Raw genomic sequence first — 20,337 nt, 5'->3', positions numbered from 1 at the left:
ACACCCAGCATTGCTTTCTGGCTTTACATAAGATGGGTAGGTTAATAATGATGGGCAACCTGTCTCTCAGTAATGTTTGTCCGCCACAACCAATCTTCTCATTCAGGGTATCCAACAAAGCACAGCTTGAAATCTATTGGTACAGGCGTGTGTGATCCTCAAAGTGTTTACACTCCTTTCAAAGTCAGTTTGCATTGGCAAAGGGATTTGATGGTCAGTCTGCAACTCTGGTTCCAGCCTTTACATCTCTATCCAAGCTTCCGCACTCCTGGCATTCTTGTTCCTTTTCTGAAATGGGGCTTTAAAAAATAATAAATCTGGTAAACAATAAACGAGCATCAATATTTAAATTAGAAATAATTATAATAAACGCCAACAGGTATAGTCTGTGGATACAAAAGTAATCCATGCTGAGGAACTGGCAGTGAGACAGGACTCCTGGGTCTTTTTCTTGTTTACTTGTGGTTTTCTCTGTCCCATTTGTGAAGAAAATGAAGGCAACACTGACATGGTTAGTACATGATGCTAAGTCTAACCATGGCTTAATGTTAACAAGCAAACATGCATGTTCATGGAGCAGAAATTGTGGCTGCTGTGCTTCCCTCCCATTCACACTGCTTCTGCAATACCCAGAGGTAAGCCATGGTTTGACTGACCATAATGTCTGAATCTTGGCACATGGTTTGTCTTCTTCCCGACATGCCATGAGCTGTACGTAAGGTTTGCTCTTGGTTTACTGCTCATGGTTTGTCTGGGGGAGACAAACCATAAGCCTAGGGTCAGACACAATACTAAGGCAACTAAGCCAAACCATGACTTTGCCCCAGGTCGCACAGGAACAGCAGGATCAAGGGAGGAGCACAGCCCCCATCAGGGCTGGCCAAAGATATTTTGGCACCTGAGACTGACTCCAAAATGGTGTTCCCTTCCCCACAAGCGACGAAGGAGCTAGGGACGATCTACAACAGGAACAAGTGGGGAAGAAAGATCCACAACAGGATCTGCTGTTCCAGTGGATTCTACTTCCTGAGGTGGTCATCTCACCTTCCTCATGTGTGGGCCGATCCTGGCCCCCTATTTGCTCAATTGTTCTAAGCTTTAGTTTGTAGGCATTATGGGACATTGACTATTGCTGTTGTTCTTTGTCATTTTTAAAACATTGTGCAAGGTCAGAGGAGACAATCAAAGCATGCAATTCAATTCTAGTGTGTTGTTGTTGTTGTTACTTTCACCATCAACATCTATTTATCATGCATTATAAGCCTTAAATTTACCAAGTGCTGTAAATTTAAAAACAGTTCCTGTTACAATCTAAAAGGCACTACGTGAAAGATATATCCTGCTCATGCACTAAGATCTTAGGAGGTGGCCCTCCTTGTGAGCCTACCCCAGGTGAAGTTCACTCTTCTTCCGGTAATGATCATGTACATGATCATTCCCAGAAGTCCTGGAAGTCTGTGAATGAGGGGAAACCCTTGGCCACCTTACTTGCTTAAAAAGATAAATGTACCTCCACAGGAATGTCTGCTGCAAGAAGATCAAAGCAGGAAAGGAAATGGCTCAGCAGAGAGGTAGACATATTATTTGCAGATATGTAAAAAGTGTACTTGCATTTTGCAGTTGTGTGCATAAAATTAATGGGGTGCAATTGCATTTTGAAGTTGGAGGTTTTAAATCCCTCTGAGATAAGGCTTGCATCTCACCTGTACATTGATGATATTTGCATTCTTCTGGGATTACCAAGTTATTTTGCCTTTTGCACAATGAGGACAGATAAAAGATGCCAGAGAGTTTTCTTTACCAATTTATTACAAAGTTATTGAATAAAATGGAAAGTGACTCTTGAACAGAATGTCTGAGAATTTAATATACGGTATGCCTCCGTCTCCATGGGAAACAGCTCTGTGTGTGTGCATGTCAAGAGTGTGTCAAGTAATTTTGTGCAGGACTGGCCACTTTTGGAGCTGGTCCTGCCCACTACAACTTTCCATCAGGGCAATGTGATCCTCAGCTCAGAAATGTTCCCTACATTTGCATTAGTACTCTAGAATTCTATGATATCAGTACATCTTTGTAGGAACATTTAGCTAAAATGCAGTTTTACAAAGCTTTTTACAAACCTATCAGATGTTTGCTTCTTTTCATTTTTTTATATTTGCAGAATTTTTATTGCAATAAACTGCCCATTTGTGTGAGTTAGCCCATTGACAAATCTCTTTGTACAATAATTTTTGTTTTTATTTTTACTTAATGCCATACTTTTTATTGGAAGGGAAGCAGGTGGGGTTGTAAAATTGCTGCTTTTAAAAATGTGTTTTTGAATGCTGCAGCAGTATAATTTCATTAAAAGGTATATAAATATAATATCTAGCCATTTAGACCTGCTGGCAATCAGCATTAGATCAGGCTTCCTCAACCCAACTCTGATCATTGCTGATTCTTGTCCATGATGGCAGGGGCTGCTGGGATTTGTAGTCCAACAACTTCTGAAGGGCTGGGGAAGGTTGGGGAAGCTTGCCATACATACATACATACATACATACATACATACAGACATAATTTTAATTTTATACTGCCTTTCCACAGTTTAAACCATGCTCATCATAATTACATGTAGTCATAAACAATAAATAAAACATCAAAAATACACAACCAAATTGAACAATTTCCCCATAAATCATAAGATAAAAAATAAACATACAAAAACAAACAAACAATCTATGTCAATAACAGCAACAGCACACATCTTCAACAAAACCCCTTAAGCAATACCCCAGCTCAAGAGTCCACTCAGCAGCCTCAGCTTTTGTAGTTGGAGTCACTCTGGGCCCTGCCTTCCCAAGCCTGGTGGGAAAAGGCCTGCAAGGCAGGAGGTAGGTCTTCCAGGATGGTCTCTCCCATAGACAATGAAAGCTGGATGGACCAATAGTCTTGATTTAGTATATGGTTTATTCCTATGTCCCTACTTCATGTGGTAGACTTCATTCATTCAGCTAGATTTAAGCAACGGTGGATGGTGTGGGTGGCAGAATGGTGTTGTTGTAGAATACAAAGAACATCAGAAGAGCCCTGCTGGATCAGACCAATGGCCTATCTTGTCCAGCATCCGGTTGTCACAGTGACCAACGAGACACCTGTGGGGAACCTGCAAACAGCAGAGGTGGATTTAGGGGAGTGCAACTGGTTCAGTCACACTGGACATAAAGTCTCAGTGTCCCTGCGGGGGGCAATGCAACAATGAGGTACAATGGAAGGCAAGAGGTGGGACGGCATGTCAAATTTTGGTGTTGCACATGGTGCTGCTGAAAATTGAGACTCCAAGGTCCGCCACTGCAAGAAGGAGCTGCAGACAAGAGCAGGACTTTCCCCTTCTGTGGTTTCCAGCAGCTAATATTCAGAAGCACTAGTGTCTCTGACCATGCAGGCAGAGCATAGCTGTAATTGCTTGTAGCCATTGAGAGCCTTATCCTCCATGAAAATGTCTAATCCTCTTTTAAAATCATTCAAGTCGGTGGCTATCAAGGCCTCCTGTGGGAGCGAGTTCCATATGTGCTGCATGGAGAAGTCCTTCCTTTTATCTGTCCTGAATCTTCCAACGTTCATTGGACGTCCATAAGTTCTAGAGTTAATGGGGAGATTTATTATCTTGCTCTTGCTCATCTCTCTTTCTATCCATATAGTGATCTTGCATGAATGTTATGGGGAGGAGGGAATTCCTGCCTTAAAATCCAGGCACATCAAAAAAAAAAAGGGGGGGGAGATTTATAGAAAGGGACAGGTTGGAGAGTATTAGTGGATGGCGAGGCACTGTAGTTAGAGAAGCCCTGGTAAATGGGAAGGGTGGGAGGCGGAAAGAGAGGTGTGGGGGTGCCACAAGGCATTAAGAGCCAGTTCTTGCCATTCCACAAATGTCAGCAGAAAGCTTAACAGTGAACTGTGTGCACACAAGCAGATCTGCTGACTCTGCACACCAGGGAGATCCCCTAGCAGAAAGGCTGTGGTGTGCGGGGTGGATGGGCAGAGAGCCCTGGAGCAGCAAAGCCAAGGGGAGGGGGCATAGACAAAGAGAGAGCATTACAAACCCCACTTGGGTCTCTACTGTCCCCCACACCCTCACCCCTCTTTTCTGCGCGCACGGTGAGGGGGGACGGGACGTCAACACTGTTCCCTCTTCCTCCCTCCCTCCTTCCCTTGAGCATACCCAGTTTCCCAAGCACAGGTAGTGGTTGGGGGAAAGAACCCAAAGAAAGAGTTGGAAAAGGAGGGGAGGAGAGAGAGAGGAGAGAGGGGAATCCTGCTCCTTCCTCAAATGAAGCCATAACTTCCCAGGTAGCAAAGAGGCGGCTGATCTCTGCTCCTTCCTGAGTTGCTGGGCTGGAGAAGACTGGGCAAGAGGCGAGGAGGAGGGGGTCTTTCTTTCTTTCTTTCTTTCTTTCTTTCTTTCTTTCTTTCTTTCTTTCTTTCTTTCCAGACATCGTCAGGCAGGCTTCTCCCCTCCTCCCCCTTTTAATAACCAAGAGGACGACATCCAAAGAGAAGATGCAGTGGCTCAGGAATGGACCTGCCATGGTGAGTTCAGGTAGCTCTCTGCCTCCCACCCCTACCGCCCCCACCCTGCTCTTTCTGCCTGCAGTAGTTGGGTGTCCTCGTTTTCATCCCCCTTGCTTAGGAGTCTCTCTTTGCTTTGGGGATAGCTTCGATAGGTCCGTGGCCATTTTATGGATCCTCTCCTCCAAGACAACGAAGCGGAGGTGGAGGAGGAAGGGGGGGGCACTAACGGAATTTGGTTTTTTGCAAGGAGGTGGAGGGGAGGAAGGTTGGGTTTCAGGAAGGATGCTTGTGTGTGGAGAGGGGATCCCCTTTCCCGGGTGCAGAGAGTTGCCGTGAGGTCTCTGCCCAAGGGAAAGAAGGCGGGGGGATGGACTTTTTGTGAGCGGCGGCGGGGGGGGGGGATTATTGTTAAAAGGATTGTGCGCAAGTGAAAGCTTTGCAATCTGTAGCAGGTTAATGGAGATTTTCTTTTCGGAATAGGAGCGTTCCTTAAGGTTTGTCTTCCAGCTTTGTGCTGGCAGAGGAATGTATTGAGGGGTTATAGAACGACAAGGCAGCTTAAAAATAGAAGCTGCCGCCGCTTCTTCTTTGTTTCCATTCCGGTGCAATTTGGTGGCGAATGACTTGGGCAAAGGGAGGAGGGGTCTTTCACTCACCCAGCTGTGAGGTCCTTCAGATTCTTAGAGTGCACAGCTCCACAACGCGAGGATTTGCAAAGCAATCCTGTGCTCCCTTCTTTGAAAGGAGCAACCCTGAACCTTATAATTAAGCATTTGCTGAGGGATGTATGTACCACATAATGCCAGGCGTCCTTATTCGGAAGTAAGTCCCCTTATGCTTTACTCCTGGGTTAAGTGACTCTGCATAGGATTTCTGCATTTTGGTGCCATCCTATGCACATCTACTCAGAAGTAAGTCCCATTGAGTTCACCCACAGATAAGTATTATAGGGCTCCACAAGATTTTGTCCTTTCTTTTCATCCCCACAAAATGACCTGAGACTGAGGTGGGCATCATTTAGTGTTCAAATGAACTGTGCTTTGCCTCCCTTGAAAGCAGAATGCATATGTGAACCCAGGGTAACATTTGCTTCATCAACAACAATATCCCTCCTGCTTCTGTGTGCAGGTTTGCAGCCTTCCAGTCCTCAAAAGTGGCCCGACACAAGTGAGATGCAAAGACTGGGCTGGATCCTTTTGTCTGCCATGTGCCTCAGTCAGCTCTTGTGGATCGTAGTCCACACCACACCTCTCTATTCCCACAACCTTGATCTATCGATATTGTTTTGTTGGGGTGACAGTGAGGCAGGAAGGTTTCCACTACCTGGTTCAGATAAGCCTCACCTGGACCCTGAAGTTTTATGGCAATAGATATCCTTCTTTGGAGCATGCAAAACTACATTATATCAGATCATTCTATGTGATCTTCTGGCACACGGTTTCCCAATCTTGGGTCTCCAGTTGTTTTGTGACTACAGTTTGCATCATCCCTGACCACTGGTCCTATTAGGCAGGGGTGATGGGAGTTGCAGTCCAAAAACAGCTGGAGACCCAAGTTTGGGAAACCCTGATCTAGCACAATTGCTGTCTACTCTGACCAACCTGCAGTGGTTCTCCAGGGCTTTGGGCAGGGTCTTCCCCATTACCTACTACCTGATATGGAGGTTAGAATCATAGAATTATAGAATTGTGCAGTTGGAAGGGACCGTAAAGGTCATATAGTCTAACCCTCTGCCACACAGGAATGTTTTGCCCGATATTAGGTTCGAACCCATGACCCTGAGACCTTGATGCTCTACTGACTGAGCCGCAAACTAGATGCTGGGGTCTGAAACTGTGACCTTCTGCCTGTGAACATGTTTATTTATTATATTGCATTTATACCCCACCCTTTTCTCCAAGGAGCTCAAGGTGGCACACGTTCTCCACCTCCTCATTTGACCCCACAACAACCCTGTGAGGTAGGTTAGGCTGAGAGGCCTTGAGTGGTCCCAAAGGTCACCCAGTGAGCTTCATGGCTGAGTAGGGATTTGAAGCCTGGTCTCTCCCAGGTCTTAGTCCAACACTCTAACCTCAATGCCACCACTAGCTCCCTTGTGCACAAACACTAGGCTATGCTTTGCTTCAGCTGTGCCCCCTTCCTTTGAGGCCACCCATCTCCTTGAATAGCTTGATGCAAATAGCGCTAGATAAATCTGCGATCTGAATCATGATCCTTCAGATGCATCTGGTGGCGGTGAGTGAGGGTTGCTTAACTTCCACAGTGTTCATCTCCTGCGCCCACTCTTATCCTCCCACACAATCTACCTCCTGCTTCCCCTGCCCCCCTCCCCAATGCACAGAATGTAATATTCAAGCAAAGTCCCTTGCTTGTTCCCACGCTGTGCCAGAGCTACTCAAGCTGTGCCATGCTGATTTGCCTAGTAACATTTTCGGAAGAAAAATAGTTATGGGGGAGTAAAGCTATTCTGTCTTCCCTGTGGTGTGGGGAGAGGTGAGGGCAGTTGTAATTGGAAATAATGAGAGACATTCCCTACTGTTTGATGTTTTCAAAAGAGGCCTTGAAGGTATAACTGATAATTCTCTTTTCCTATATCTAAAAATAGGCTGACAGCTTAAACACCCTGATTTGTGTAAGCGTATATCTGATTCTCAAACATGTTCTGTTTGGCCAGTGCATCCTACTAATCTTTAGAAAATGGAGAAAATTATCCTTCCTTCCTTCTTTCCTTTCGTCTAGTGGTTTTGCCTTAGTGGAAGCAGTTCCCCTTGCACAAAACAGGGAACCCAATTTTTGCCTTCCCCCCTTGCCTGCAGCACCCAGCACCCCAGAAATCCTGTATTGAAGCACTTTTTGGAATAGCATAGGACACTGAGGTCCAGCTCTGAGGGCCTTCTGGCGGTTCCCTCACTGCGAAGAGCAAAGCTACAGGGAACCAGGCAGAGGGCGTTCTCGGCAGTGGCGGCCACCCTGTGGAACGCCCTCCCATCAGATGTCAAAGAGATAAACAACTACCTGACATTTAGAAGACATCTGAAGGCAGCCCTGTTCAGGGAAGTTTTTAATGTGTGACATTTTAATGTAATTTTAATCTTTGTTGGAAGCTGCCCAGAGTGGCTGGGGAAACCCAGCCAGATGGTCGGGGTACAATTATTATTATTATTACTACTACTACTATTACTACTATTATTATTATTATTATGGTGTGAAAGGGTGCAGTTGCTGAGTGGTTTTGGTGCCAGAGTGGAATCGCAAACACTAGGCTATGCTTTCCACTTGTATAAAGCCACTGTTGGATGCAACTCCTTTCTTATATGTGCCCATTGCAAAGGCAGCAAGTAAATTAGTTTTGTAAATTGGTTAAGTTGGGGGTGAAGAATCTGTGATATGTTGTTCGACTCCAACTCTCAAAGGCCTCAGCCAGTATGCCCAATGGTCAGGGAGAGGGCTGGTCCAAAACATTTTGGTACCTGAGGCAAACCACAGAACGGCACCTCCTCTCCCACCAGTGAAGAAGAAGGTGTGAATGAAGATTTACACTGGGAACAAGGGGGAGGGGGGTGGAGATCTAAATTAGGAACAAGGAGGGAATAACGATCTATGTTGGGAACAAGGGGGGAGTCAAATAAACCTTACCCAATGGTTGAAGTGGGAATTAAAGGCCATTGCAAGGGGGAGGGGCACTCTGAATCACCCTGGGTAGGTGCAGACCCCAGGAGACCCCAGAGGGCAGCCCCTACTATTTCCTCCCTGGGGTGGGAGGAGACCAGTAGCACCTCCTATTCGCCAAGAGACCACTGTAGAGGCAGCTTTGGGAGGGCTCCTGAGCATAGGAGTCAATTCCTAGGGGCTGAGGGAGCTTTGGCCTCCCCAATAAAATATTTGAAGGGGCTGGGCACCCCCAAAGTTGATGGGCATTGCTATTCAAATGGTGTGCATGTGCCCTATCATATGATTTCAGTTTTTAAAAAATACATTTCAGTTTTTTAAAAATACATGATCTACTATATTAAATTAAAATTGCCCCTTTCCTGCTTAATCTCCAACCTAGAAACGAAGATGCTCCTCTTTGCTCTCTACTTCATTGATGCGCCCATCATAGAGAATGCATCTATAAAATCTTATAAGCCAAAGTATTGCACAGCAAGGCCAGCTTCACTTACGGGAGCAATGGGGGCTGTGCCTTTTCAATGCATTATGCCTTTATTGTGGCATCAAGTCAGCACATTACTGTTTTGTTGGAGAGAAGGTGCTGCTTTGATGTAAACACTGTGATGTAGCTGATGTGCAAATTGGAGTAGCACCTGGGAGGCCAGGGTTCAACTCTCCTCTTTGCTATCAAGCCCCCTGCATGACCACAGGCTAGTCACTGTCTCTCAGCCTAATCAGCCACACAGAGTTATGAAGAAGAGTTTGGATTTGATATCCCGCCTTTCACTCCCTTTAAGGAGTCTCAAAGTGGCTAACATTCTCCTTTCCCTTCCTCCTCCACAACAAACACTCTGTGAGGTGAGTGGGGCTGAGAGACTTCAAAGAAGTGTGACTGGCCCAAGGTCACCCAGCAGCTGCATGTGGAGGAGCGGGGACGCAAACCCGGTTCCCCAGATTACGAGACTACTGCTCTTAACCACTACACCAAGAATAAAAGTTCATTGAGCTTTTTGGAGGAAGGATGGGATATCATCATCACCATCATTATCAACAACAACAACTTCTGCACACATAGAGAGTGTTGTTAGAAATTCCATGTGTTACACACAATGGCAGTATGCCTTGGGTGGAAGATATTGAAGGGTTGAATTTCTTGTTCCATTTTCACCATAGTCTTGCATGTGAATGTGGTGGACTACACTTTTGAATGCATCAGGGCAGACATCGTCTCAGAAGAGGAGGAAGAATTACCCATCTCAAGGGGTGCCTCCAAGTTTGTATGAAAAATTATTTAATGGAGGGAGCATTTTGAATAAAAACATTTTTAATTACTTAATAACCATGCTCAGTCAGCCAGTTGCAGCTTTTGACTTTTGCAACTGGCAGAGTGGAAGGCAGGGAAGCTGACAGGAAGTGGAGCCAGAGCCAATGGAAGGTGCAGGCAACCAATTCTAGTTTGTTCTCCATCCTAGCCCCTGCTGAGTTCTACAAGGGCAATACTGAGACTGAAGAGAAAGTTAACAAAAGAACGTAAGAATAGCCCTGCTGGATCAGGCCAATGGCCCACCAAGTCCAACATCCTGTTCTCACAGTGGCCAGCCAGATGCCTGTGGGAAAATTACAAGCAGGTCCTGAGCAAAAGAGCCCTCTCCCTGTTGTGGCTTCCAGCAACATTCAGTAGCATTACTGCCTCTTACCATGGAGACACATCAATGCCGTAATGGCTAGTAACCATTGAGAGCCTTGATGGTGATCAAGTGATGTGGCTGAGGTGCAAAACCAGTGTGGCGTAATAGTTACTTCCATAGGCAGATCCACCACATGCTTGGTATAAGTAAGAAGGCAGGAAGGGAAGGTGGGGTTGTCTGAGAGTAGACTGGGATTGGTGGGGCACTGCCTCATTCACCCTAATGGATCAGCCTCCACTGCAAACCAACTAAATATCATGGTTGGTTGTAATTCAGCTCAGGAGCAGAGTGCTCAGAGAAAATCTTAAGTATCTCCAGCTGAGAGGATCTCATGTAGGAGGTGATGGGAATGAGTCTCCTCTGCATGAGTACCTGAAAAAATAGTCCTACAGATATTGTTGCTTCTCTAGCTCTGGTCAATCCCAGCTAGCATGGGTCAGGAATGATGAGCTCCAACAACATCTGGAGGGTACCTGTGAAGGAGACAATGCCAAGGTAGATGAACCCATTGTGTGGATCAGTTCAAGATAGCTTCTTCAGTACAATAAAGAATGAATAAATTCAGTGATTTATTGATGGCTTTTGAACTTGAATTGTGGAAGGAATTAACACAGTCATTTATCCCAGTACCTGCTTCAAGACAAGGATCATAAGCTTGTTTATAGCACAACAGAAGAGAAGGTGCATTACCAAAAAGTGGTAGCAGAGGAAGGAGATCTAGATGACTTAAATAAGTTGCGCTGAAGGCATTAGGGAAATATAGACATAGATAAGATTAGCAGACAACCTGATCTTGGTAATCATTCATTCCCAACCTATATCTTCCCTGTCTATAAGCTGATTTCAGATGGTGGCATACAATTGTTAATTTCTAAGCTATATTCCTTAAACAAGGGAGACTTCTAAAAATAATCCTCATCCAAATTTCTACCTGTATTCTGGAGTTCTGAATTACCTGGTCTCTTTACCCCTCAAAGTCAAACTGATATCTGATACATTAGGAATTCTCCATTGTATTTATCCGTCCACAATAGTTTTTTCCAATCTGATTCTCTGCAAAGGTTGTGGATTACAACTCCCATCAATTGGCTGTGGTGGCTAGGGTTGATGGGATTTGTAGTCCTAAACATCTGGAGGGCATCAGATTGGGAAAGACTGGTGGAGAGAGACAGTGAGAGGTATAAATAGATAGATATAGGTAATCTATGATTAACAAAACAGAGGGTTGTTGTTGTTGTTTTTTAAAAAATGTATGTGGCAAAATGTTTTGGCTTCTGCTTTCATCAACTGTTCCGATGAAAATGATGCTGTTTTCAAAGTGGTACTTACAGAGCTTTGAAGATTGAATGCTCAGAAGGGCATCATTCACTGAAGCCAAGTGGTGCTGCTACTACGCTCCAAGCTGAAGCCATGCAATGTTATTGTGTTCAGTGTGTACATGTTGGCATCTCTGGAGGAATTATTTATAAGTCTGACAGGTTGTGGTTTTCAGAACCGAAATGTTTATGAACCGGTTGCTTCACTTTGGGGGTCAAAATTGCAGATTTGTGGTTTCTAAAATGTGTGCATAGCTTGATTGTAGTTTTACCTCCATATTAGATATGACAAACCATTTTTTTGCAGGATCTATCCATACTGGTGCTTTTGAAGGTAGCTTCACACAGCTGATACAACATTTGGAACTACAAGGATGAGATTCAGGATTGTAGATTTGGAGGCTAGCAAAATGCTATAAGAAGAGGTCATTCAGAGTTTGCTAACAAGGGGTAGCTTTCCCTGGCAAATGAAAAAAACAGTGTTTAGAACAATTTATAAGTTACATCAGCTCCATTTATCCAATTATCAAGTGTTCATTAAATAGCACCACTGATACACATCCTTTTTCTTGATGTCCTTCTTGCCACTGAGAACAACAAAATAGCAGCTGATTTCTGAAACAAACCCACTAACACCTATGCTGACCTATCCTGGAAATCCTGCTATCCAAAACATATAAAGAAAAACATTGCCTATAGCTTGGCTCTCAGAATGAAACACGTTTGCAACAGGAAAGATAAGTGTCACAGAAGGATCTTCCAGTATATTTCATTGCAACATCCTCAGGGTTTCCATCCTGTCTAGGGAAAACCTATTCCACCAAAATGAGGTGATAACAAAGAAAGAACAGTGTATCCCTTTTGTAGTAGATTTTCACCCAGCAGTTCCTAACTATCACCTGACAACCAGAGAAAGCCATACATTGTAGCTTTATTCACGCACATGTGTGTTGGTGATATATAAAGCCGAAGTGAGGGGTGGGCGGTGGACACTGCGGCTAACTTTGTGTGTTCCGTTTCCAAAGTTAATTTTAGAAATGTTCCTGGTTCAATTGGGATTCAGGAGGTGGGAAACGCAGGCAGAGCAAAGCCACAAAACAATATGGGATCAGAATGTTAGAAATCCTTTCATCCCTTTTTTTCAGGCTTGCTCAGCTTCTCTCCACTGTACTCAGTTGTTTAATGGTTGAGCACACTGATTTCCATCCATCTTTTTTTTAAAAAAGCAGTTTAATCTACGGCTATTCATGCCAGCTTCCCATGAGGGTATTTTTGCATGCGTCATTGGTACTGGGTTGCTAAAATCTTTTGAGTATCTTCTTCAACCTCATAAAATAATTCAGTTGCCAGTAAGAAGATGAAAGATAAGCATCTGATCAGCAATGCAACAAAGTAATTGTCTAATATTGATTTCTGGAACACCCGCCCAGAACAGCTACATGATGCTGCTCCTCCCTCCTCCCCCCACCCCCTTCCATCTCCTCCTCCTCCTTTCCATCCATAACCTTTCTGTTATGTGAACACAAAAACATAATAAGAGGCTGCTGGATCACACCATCCTTTTTCCATAGTGGCCCACCCAGATTTGTTTGTTTCTTTCATAAAATTTATACAGTATTACCACTTGATTGTAGAAAAAACCTCAAAGCAGTAGACAAAAAACCCAAAACAAACAAACCACAACCACCCCTAATAAAATTACCACTAATTTTTTTACAGCCATGATTTAAAACATACACAAAGTTAAAACCATAAAATAAGAGACTAAAATGAATTTAAACTCATACAAACTTTCTAAACACCTGAGTAAAGGTAAAAGGTAAAGGGACCCCTGCCCGTACGGGCCAGTCATGTCCGACTCTAGGGTTGTGCACCCATCTCACTTAAGAGGCCGGGGGCCAGCGCTGTCCGGAGACACTTCCGGGTCACGTGGCCAGCGTGACAAAGCTGCTCTGTCGAGCCGGCACCAGCGCAGCACACGGAAACGCCGTTTACCTTCCCGCTATAAAGTGGTACCTATTTATCTACTTACACTTAAGGGTGCTTTCGAACTGCTAGGTGGGCAGGAGCTGGGACCGAACGACGGGAGCTCACCCTGCCGCGGGGATTCGAACCGCCGACCATGCGATCGGCAAGTCCTAGGCGCTGAGGTTTTACCCACAGTGCCACCCGCGTCCCTTCTAAAACACCTGAGTAGGCTTGTCTAAATAAGAATGTCTTCAGCGGGCACCAAAAATAATACAGTGATGGACACAAGTAGAACCTGAGTGCAACAACACTCTTCCTTTTTGTGACTTCCATCGTCTGGTCTTGAGAAGCATTATTGCCTGTGAAGCAAAGGGAAAACATAGCAACCAGGGCTAGCCTCATACTCTATGAATTTGTCCAGTCCTCTTTTAAAGCCAACCAAGGAGATAACAGTGAATAATCAGGCCAGTGGCCCATCTAGTCTCTTATCCTGTTCTCACAGTGGCTACCCAAATGTTTGTAGGAAACATGCAAACAGGACCTGAGCACAAGAGCACTCTCCCCACCTGTGACTCCCAGCAACTGGTATTTAGAAGCATCGCTGCCTCTGACCATGGAGGCAGAGCATCATCACTGGCTTCATCCCTTAGACTTCATCTGCAACTGATGACCCTCAGGGTCCCTTCCAACTCCACAGTTTTATGATTCCTATGTTCCTTTCACAAGATGAGCAGCCTTTTAATGTTACCCTAAGAACTGCCACCTGATGGAGGCATCACTGCCAGCCTATCCATTACTGTTTCATATACGGTATTTAAATTGGACACACTTACCACATTCCTATTCTTACATCAAGTCTCACTACCCAAGTTCCTCCCCCTCCTACCAACTGTTAGCAAACCTCTACTCCACCTGCTTGCATTTTGATAGATAGCAGTGGAGCTGTATGGAGACGGGAGATTCTTCTGCTGAGTCTCCAAGTGGGTGGGGGAACTCAGCACCCTTCACAAACACATTCTGAGCAAGGCATTCCCAGAATGACTCAGGCCCCAGATACCTGAAAGATCACTTCCTTCCCTGCAGACCCTCCTGGGTGCTAAGATCTGCTGAGGGCCCTCTTTGTAGTTCCACTGCCCTCAGAAGCTTAGATTGAAGATGGTCCAGAAGACAGCATTCTCTGTGGCAGCCCCAAAATTGTGGAACTCCCTCTGAGAGGTGCATCTGGCATCTTCATTATGTGAATGCTGGAGACACACCTCTTTCCCCTGGCTTTTGGTCATATTTTATGGCAAACTTAACAACTTAAGGGCAAACTTAACAAGAAGAACAACAAAAGAACAGGCAGCAATTTGTCCAGGTTCCAGAAAACAGGGGCATATGGTGACAATAAGTCCTTGGACTACGAGTGTAGTTTGCAGAAGGCCAGATCTGACCAGTTGATACCAGTCTTAGCTGGAGACCAGTGTGGAAGGAATCCCAATGCATAAGTAGTTGGTAAGCCTGAGCACATTTTGGAAGCTTAGTAGAGGCTTCTTTGTGTTGCTGTTTGGCAGCTGGGAGCACTGTCTGCAGCCAAGTGTGTTCCTTTAGCTCAGGGGTTGAGAACTGCATCTAGCTGGTGGGCCAGATCCTTAATTCCTCTCTCCCTCTCCCACTGACCAACTTTTTAAAAGATGCATAAATTAGTTTTACTGAGATGTTATTAACAGAACAAACTGCATTATAGTAATGCATACGTCTGGCAGAGTACTTGGGAAAACCAAAGTATAAATCAGTGAAAGAAATACAGGAGAAGGCAAGAAGAAGCCAAAGTGGCCTAAAAATATGAACAGAAACTATCTGCCAGAATTCAGTCTGCTAATGTAAGACCTCAATAATGTAACTTGCCTTGATGAGGTTGTGGTAAATGCTCACATTGTTAACATAGGCGATAAAGGGCCACCATATTGTATCAAGCTTACCTTTCTTAGCTGTCCCTCATACTACACTATTTTGGTAAGCTGGTCTTTCAGACAAAATCATATACCATATTTTATCCAAACTTCCACAGGCCAACTTTCGGCTTTGATTGGAGAAAGCCCCTGTGATGTCCATTTGCACATGTGGTTTGGCTTCAACCCACGTCTGCAAATGGCCAAAGTGAGGTTTGCTGACACCACCAATCAGCTGAGCCCCTTCAGTTGTGTTGTTGTTGTTGTTTAGTCGTGTCCGACTCTTCGTGACCCCATGGACCAGAGCACGCCAGGCACTCCTGTCTTCCACTGCCTCCCGCAGTTTAGTCAAACTCATGCTGGTAGCTTCGAGAACACTGTCCAACCATCTCGTCCTCTGTCGTCCCCTTCTCCTTCTGCCCTCCATCTTTCCCAACATCAGGGTCTTTTCCAGGGAGTCTTCTCTTCTCATGAGGTGGCCAAAGTATTGGAGTCTCAGCTTCAGGATCTGTCCTTCCAGGCAAAGGACTGTAGCTTGGAGGTAGTGTATCTGCATGCAGACTGTCCCTTATTCAGTCCTCAATTGCATCTCCTACCTGAAACCCTGAAGAGCCACTGCCAGTCAATGTGGACTGTGCTAAGTTAGGTAGAGCAATGTGGTCTGATTTCGTATATACAAATTTCCAGTGTTCCAGTAGGTTACTCCTTAGTACAGCCAATCCAAGAGGTACTCAATGTCAGTGCTAATCTGCTATTTGGGACTGACAGGGCACCCCACTTGCCAAGGAACCATCAAGAGCTCCCTTTAACCTCCCAATTACTCCTTTTTAGCCACACATATGACATCAGGTGTGCCACAGATTTCTTGTGGCTTGGGGAAAATATTCTTATGGGGCAAATAGCAGCCCATGCTTGGCCTAAGCCCTCAGGTATACATAAATTTGGAATTAAGGATCAGAGGGTTGTCTCCAACTAAGTCTACCTATTGAAATAATGGACCTCAGTAAGTCATGTCCATTATTCTCAATAGGACCAGCATTGGCACAACCCAGGATGCCAAAGATTTATACTCCCCTGGCGCTGTGGGTTAAAGCCTCAGCGCCTAGGGCTTGCCGATCGAAAGGTCGGCGGTTCGAATCCCTGCGGCGGGGTGCGCTCCCGCTGCTAAGTCCCAGCGCCTGCCAACCTAGCAGTTCGAAAGCACCTCCGTGTGCAAGTAGATAAATAGGGACCGCTTACCAGCGGGAAGGTAAATGGCGTTTCCGTGTGCGGCTCTGGCTCTGGCTCTGGCTCTGGCCAGAGCAGCGATGTCACGCTGGCCACGTGACCCGGAAGTGTCTCCAGACAGCGCTGGCCCCTGGCCTCTTAAGTGAGATGGGCGCACAACCCCAGAGTCTGTCAAGACTGGCCCGTACGGGCAGGGGTACCTTTACCTTTACCTTTAGTACATAAATTAAATTCTTGGGGGACCCCAAAATCCCATTCCTGATTCCCTCCACCTTACTTGATTATGGCAGGTTCTTTTCTTTTTCAAATTTAGGAAATAAAATGTTGGCTGTTGCTAAACAAATGTGAATCAGAGACCTTACTGGAAATCTGCTAGAGATCTGCAAGTAACTCAATCTACCTTCTGCCCACCGCTGATATAGTATATATCAGATTAAAAAATAGCATACATTAGGAAGCTGTATTGTTCCAGACAAGACCGTTCACCTTTCTGGCAACTGCTCTCCAGGATCTTTCGCATCTCTTGCTATCTGAACTTTTTTTTGTGGAAGATGCCAGAAATGGATTATGGAATCTTCTGCATGCAGAACTTATAGCTTATCACTGAACTCTGGGCCCTTATCTCTAGACAGACTGAAACCTATTCTAAACATTTAGAGACAGGAATGGGATTGTGCAAGAAATCACTTGAATATTATTGATTATTGAATCAACTTGAACCATTTTGTGCTGGAATATACTTGAAATTGCATAGATTCGTGGTGGGGGCCCTGAAGTGAAGTATTGAGATAATTATTAAGTAACAAGTTTACCATTTAAAGGAGCTTCAGACCATTAATTTTCAACAGGGAATGTTTAACATTAACATATAACAGCCACAGAGGAGCTTTACGTGTCCTTAATGCCCCTTCTTACCCTCTGAAGTTGGTAAGGAAGCCTATTTTGCCAGTAAGCAGCATACAGATTAATTAATTAATATAAATAAAATTTTAAAATGCTAGAATATCATACCAAATAATCTGCCTATGATAGTCGAACCAATAAAGAGGGAACAATAACCACTGTATTAACATGGAGGCAGCATGATCTAACAAACCATGTGAACCTTGTACTTCCATGTCATGGGTTCAAATTTCAACACAGCCTTGAAGTTTTGAGCCAATCAGTGTCCCTTAGTTAAGTTCATTGTTTGTAAGACAGCCGTCAACTTGTAGCACAGACACAGAACGTGAATCTTTAAGACTTGGTCTATAGATTCAGTAGAATGAGGAACCTAGGTAGAATCCTAAGGTGGTTAAGAGTGGTTGTTCCACTTCTGGGTTCAGGCAGGAGACGATGCTTTTGAATGCTCCTTGGTGCAACAACCTCCCTGTAAGTGGAAGGTTGTCACACCAAGGAGAAATGTCTAAGCCCATGTTGTTCTTGGTGTGCTATTCATTTTTAATGCAAGGGAGAATTCAAGAATGGAAGTGGTATTGTCCCATTCTTTCACCATAAGACTACCACCTCCATGTGGTATAAACCAGGCTATAATCTTTCCCCACATCTTTTAGATGGAAGATATGGCCATAATGTTTGGTTTCTTCAGTTTGTTGCCCTAGGACAAATTGGCTCTTCATATGTTGCTAATCTACAACTCTCATCAGCCATAGCTAAGCAAGGCCAATAGCCAGGACTAATGGGCGTTATAGCTCAACATCTGGAGGACCAAAGGAACCCCACACCTGCCCTAGGACAACATACCTCTACATTATGGTGCAGTGGTTGAAATATCACACTAGAAGACAAGAGTTCAAATCCCCACCCAGCCATGAAAGTTACTGGGGGACCTTTGGCCAGATTCTTCCTCTCAGCCTAAGCTACCTCACAGGAAGGGTTGTTGTAGGGATTAAATAGGGGAAGGACTTTGAGTTCCTTGGAGAAAATGGTGGGATATAAATACAATAAACAAACAAACCTGGTGCCCTCTGGGTGCATTGGACTACAATTCCTAATATGATGGGAAGGCTGCCCAAGGGATGCAAGTTATTATTTTTTTCACGCCTCCAGAAAGTGTTTGACATTCCATTGTGTCTTCCAATTGACCTCTAAAAGTAACTGGAGGAGTGGGTTTAATTCAGGTGACCAAAATGAGAAACAAATAGACGATGTGCTAAGGGGTGTTTGTCTGAAAAGTTTGTATGAGACATACAGGGACTTTGTGGTTCACAAGTTTTTGATGAAGGCTGCAGCATTATTTTCCTATCCTTGATCATGAAGAGTCAACTGAAGTAGGTGCCTCTTGAACAAGGATGTTCTTGACCCCTTGTTGTGACCATTTCCTCCTACAAGGCCAGCTGATTGAAAATTTCCCTCTTTCTTGCCACTTCTGCGAGGTTTTTAGTTCTGCTTTTTGTTTAAAAATCTAACTAACTATATAGTTTCCAGTGCGCCATTTTTCTTTTGGCTCTTGATTACCATCTTGAGTCAGAAAATAATCATCATCATTTAGATATGAGGAGAGGAGGGTTGCAGCAGCTAGATCATTCCTTGAGTTATAATTGTTGAGATAAAATATAAATTAAAAAACCAATTAATATACATTTCACGGAGTGCTAATTTTTAGATGCATACATTTTAAATAAAATGCTATTTGGGGTGCAGAACAGGATAAGGTAGAGACATTCAACTACAAATCTTTAGGAGGACTACCAGTTCAAATGTTTCATTGCCCACTTGTGGAAGGAGAGGTAGCCTCAAGTCAGGGTGGTCCACCAGGTGATGAGGAGTCAATGGGCAGACTGGATGGGTGCAGCCCAAGATCACATCACAGCCCAAGAATGTCCAGGACTTGCAGACCTGGTGGCTCACTGTATGGGACAACAGATTCTGAGGGTGTCCAGTTGCCTCCAAATAACAGAGCAGGAGATGCAATTTTTGAATGATTAATTGCTGTTGTCATTGTTATTTAATTTCAATCCTGTATTTCATTGCTGAGTGATCCCAATGCAGGCTACATATTGAAAACAAACACACAAACACCACCATTCAATAAACTTATCAATGCAAGACCTTCCTTGGGGAAGAGTCCGTAGCTCAGTGGCACAGCATCTATTCTCCATGCAATTTCAAAGCTCCCAGGGCTGGGAAAGACCCTGTCTGAAATCCCCAAGAAACCACTGTCAGCCAGTAAGCGATACTGAGCTAGGTGGACCAATGGTCCGACTCTTTGTAAGACAGTTTCCTATGACTCAACTGGCCACTAGCAGCTAATGGTACTAGAAAACACACCCAAGTTTGACTTTCTTTAAATACCAGGTGTAAGGATGCCCAGTTTTATTTGGAGCCACATTGCAAAGGGAGTTTTAAGCCATGGTTCTTAACAAAAATCCCCACCCCATAAACAGGTGGTATTAACCCTGGAAGAACAGCCCCCCTTGGTGCCTCTTGAAGATAATGGCAACTGTGGGGGCAACTTTCGTTGTTACCATGGATTTTTATCTTAAAGACAAACCAGTAGACTGAATTCCCACATACCCTTTTGCCTGTCTTCCTTCCTTCCTTCCTTCCTTCCTTCCTTCCTTCCTTCCTTCCTTCCTTTTTCCAGGGGAAGGGCAGTTCTAGTGTTTGGTCTTAGGCTGCACCACTGTATTGCACAATGTTTCCCACTATAGCCTTTACCAATGCACACTGCTGATCTGTGTTCCATGGAGGAAGTGTGGGAACAATTATTGTTAAATAAATATTGCACACCATTCATCTCAAAAGTTAATAATGGACTATCCATGTTCAGAAGCAGTATACTTTACAGGACACGGGGTTGAGGTTGTCTGTAAGCCCTGCTTGAAGTCTTCCCAGAAGCATTTGACCGCCCTTGGGCCATTGAATTCCAGGAATATTATTGTTGAATCATTTCAGAAGTTTCATAATTCATAAATGGAAATAAATAAATAAATGCCTTTTCAAAAGCTAGCGGGTGAGAAGGTGAGGGGGGGAGGCTGGAGTCATTTGATAGAGCAGGAGTCT

The 20,337-nt window shown here is 44.4% G+C and overlaps 1 protein-coding gene across 5 annotated transcripts in view; it reads left to right on the top strand.

Annotated features, from left to right (window-relative positions):
* ARHGEF9 (Cdc42 guanine nucleotide exchange factor 9) overlaps nucleotides 1-20,337 on the top strand; it is a 289,965-nt gene that overhangs the window by 131,729 nt on the left and 137,899 nt on the right. The window contains exon 1 of one of the 5 annotated variants that reach the window (XM_079961605.1): nucleotides 4,219-4,569. The exons of 3 other annotated variants lie outside the window; for them this stretch is intronic. In XM_079961605.1, the coding sequence (XP_079817731.1) occupies nucleotides 4,540-4,569 (30 nt within the window). In that variant the 5' untranslated portion in view covers nucleotides 4,219-4,539. Of the gene's footprint in view, nucleotides 1-4,218; nucleotides 4,570-20,337 lie in introns of those variants that run through there. One more of the 5 variants, XM_079961604.1, reaches the window with a different exon arrangement.

Source organism: Podarcis cretensis (assembly GCF_951804945.1).
Source record: "Podarcis cretensis genome assembly, chromosome: Z".
In the NCBI taxonomy this organism is placed as follows: Eukaryota; Metazoa; Chordata; class Lepidosauria; order Squamata; family Lacertidae; genus Podarcis; species Podarcis cretensis.
The sequence above is the reverse complement of the archived record's forward strand: the minus strand, read 5'-3'. Positions and strand labels throughout refer to the sequence as shown.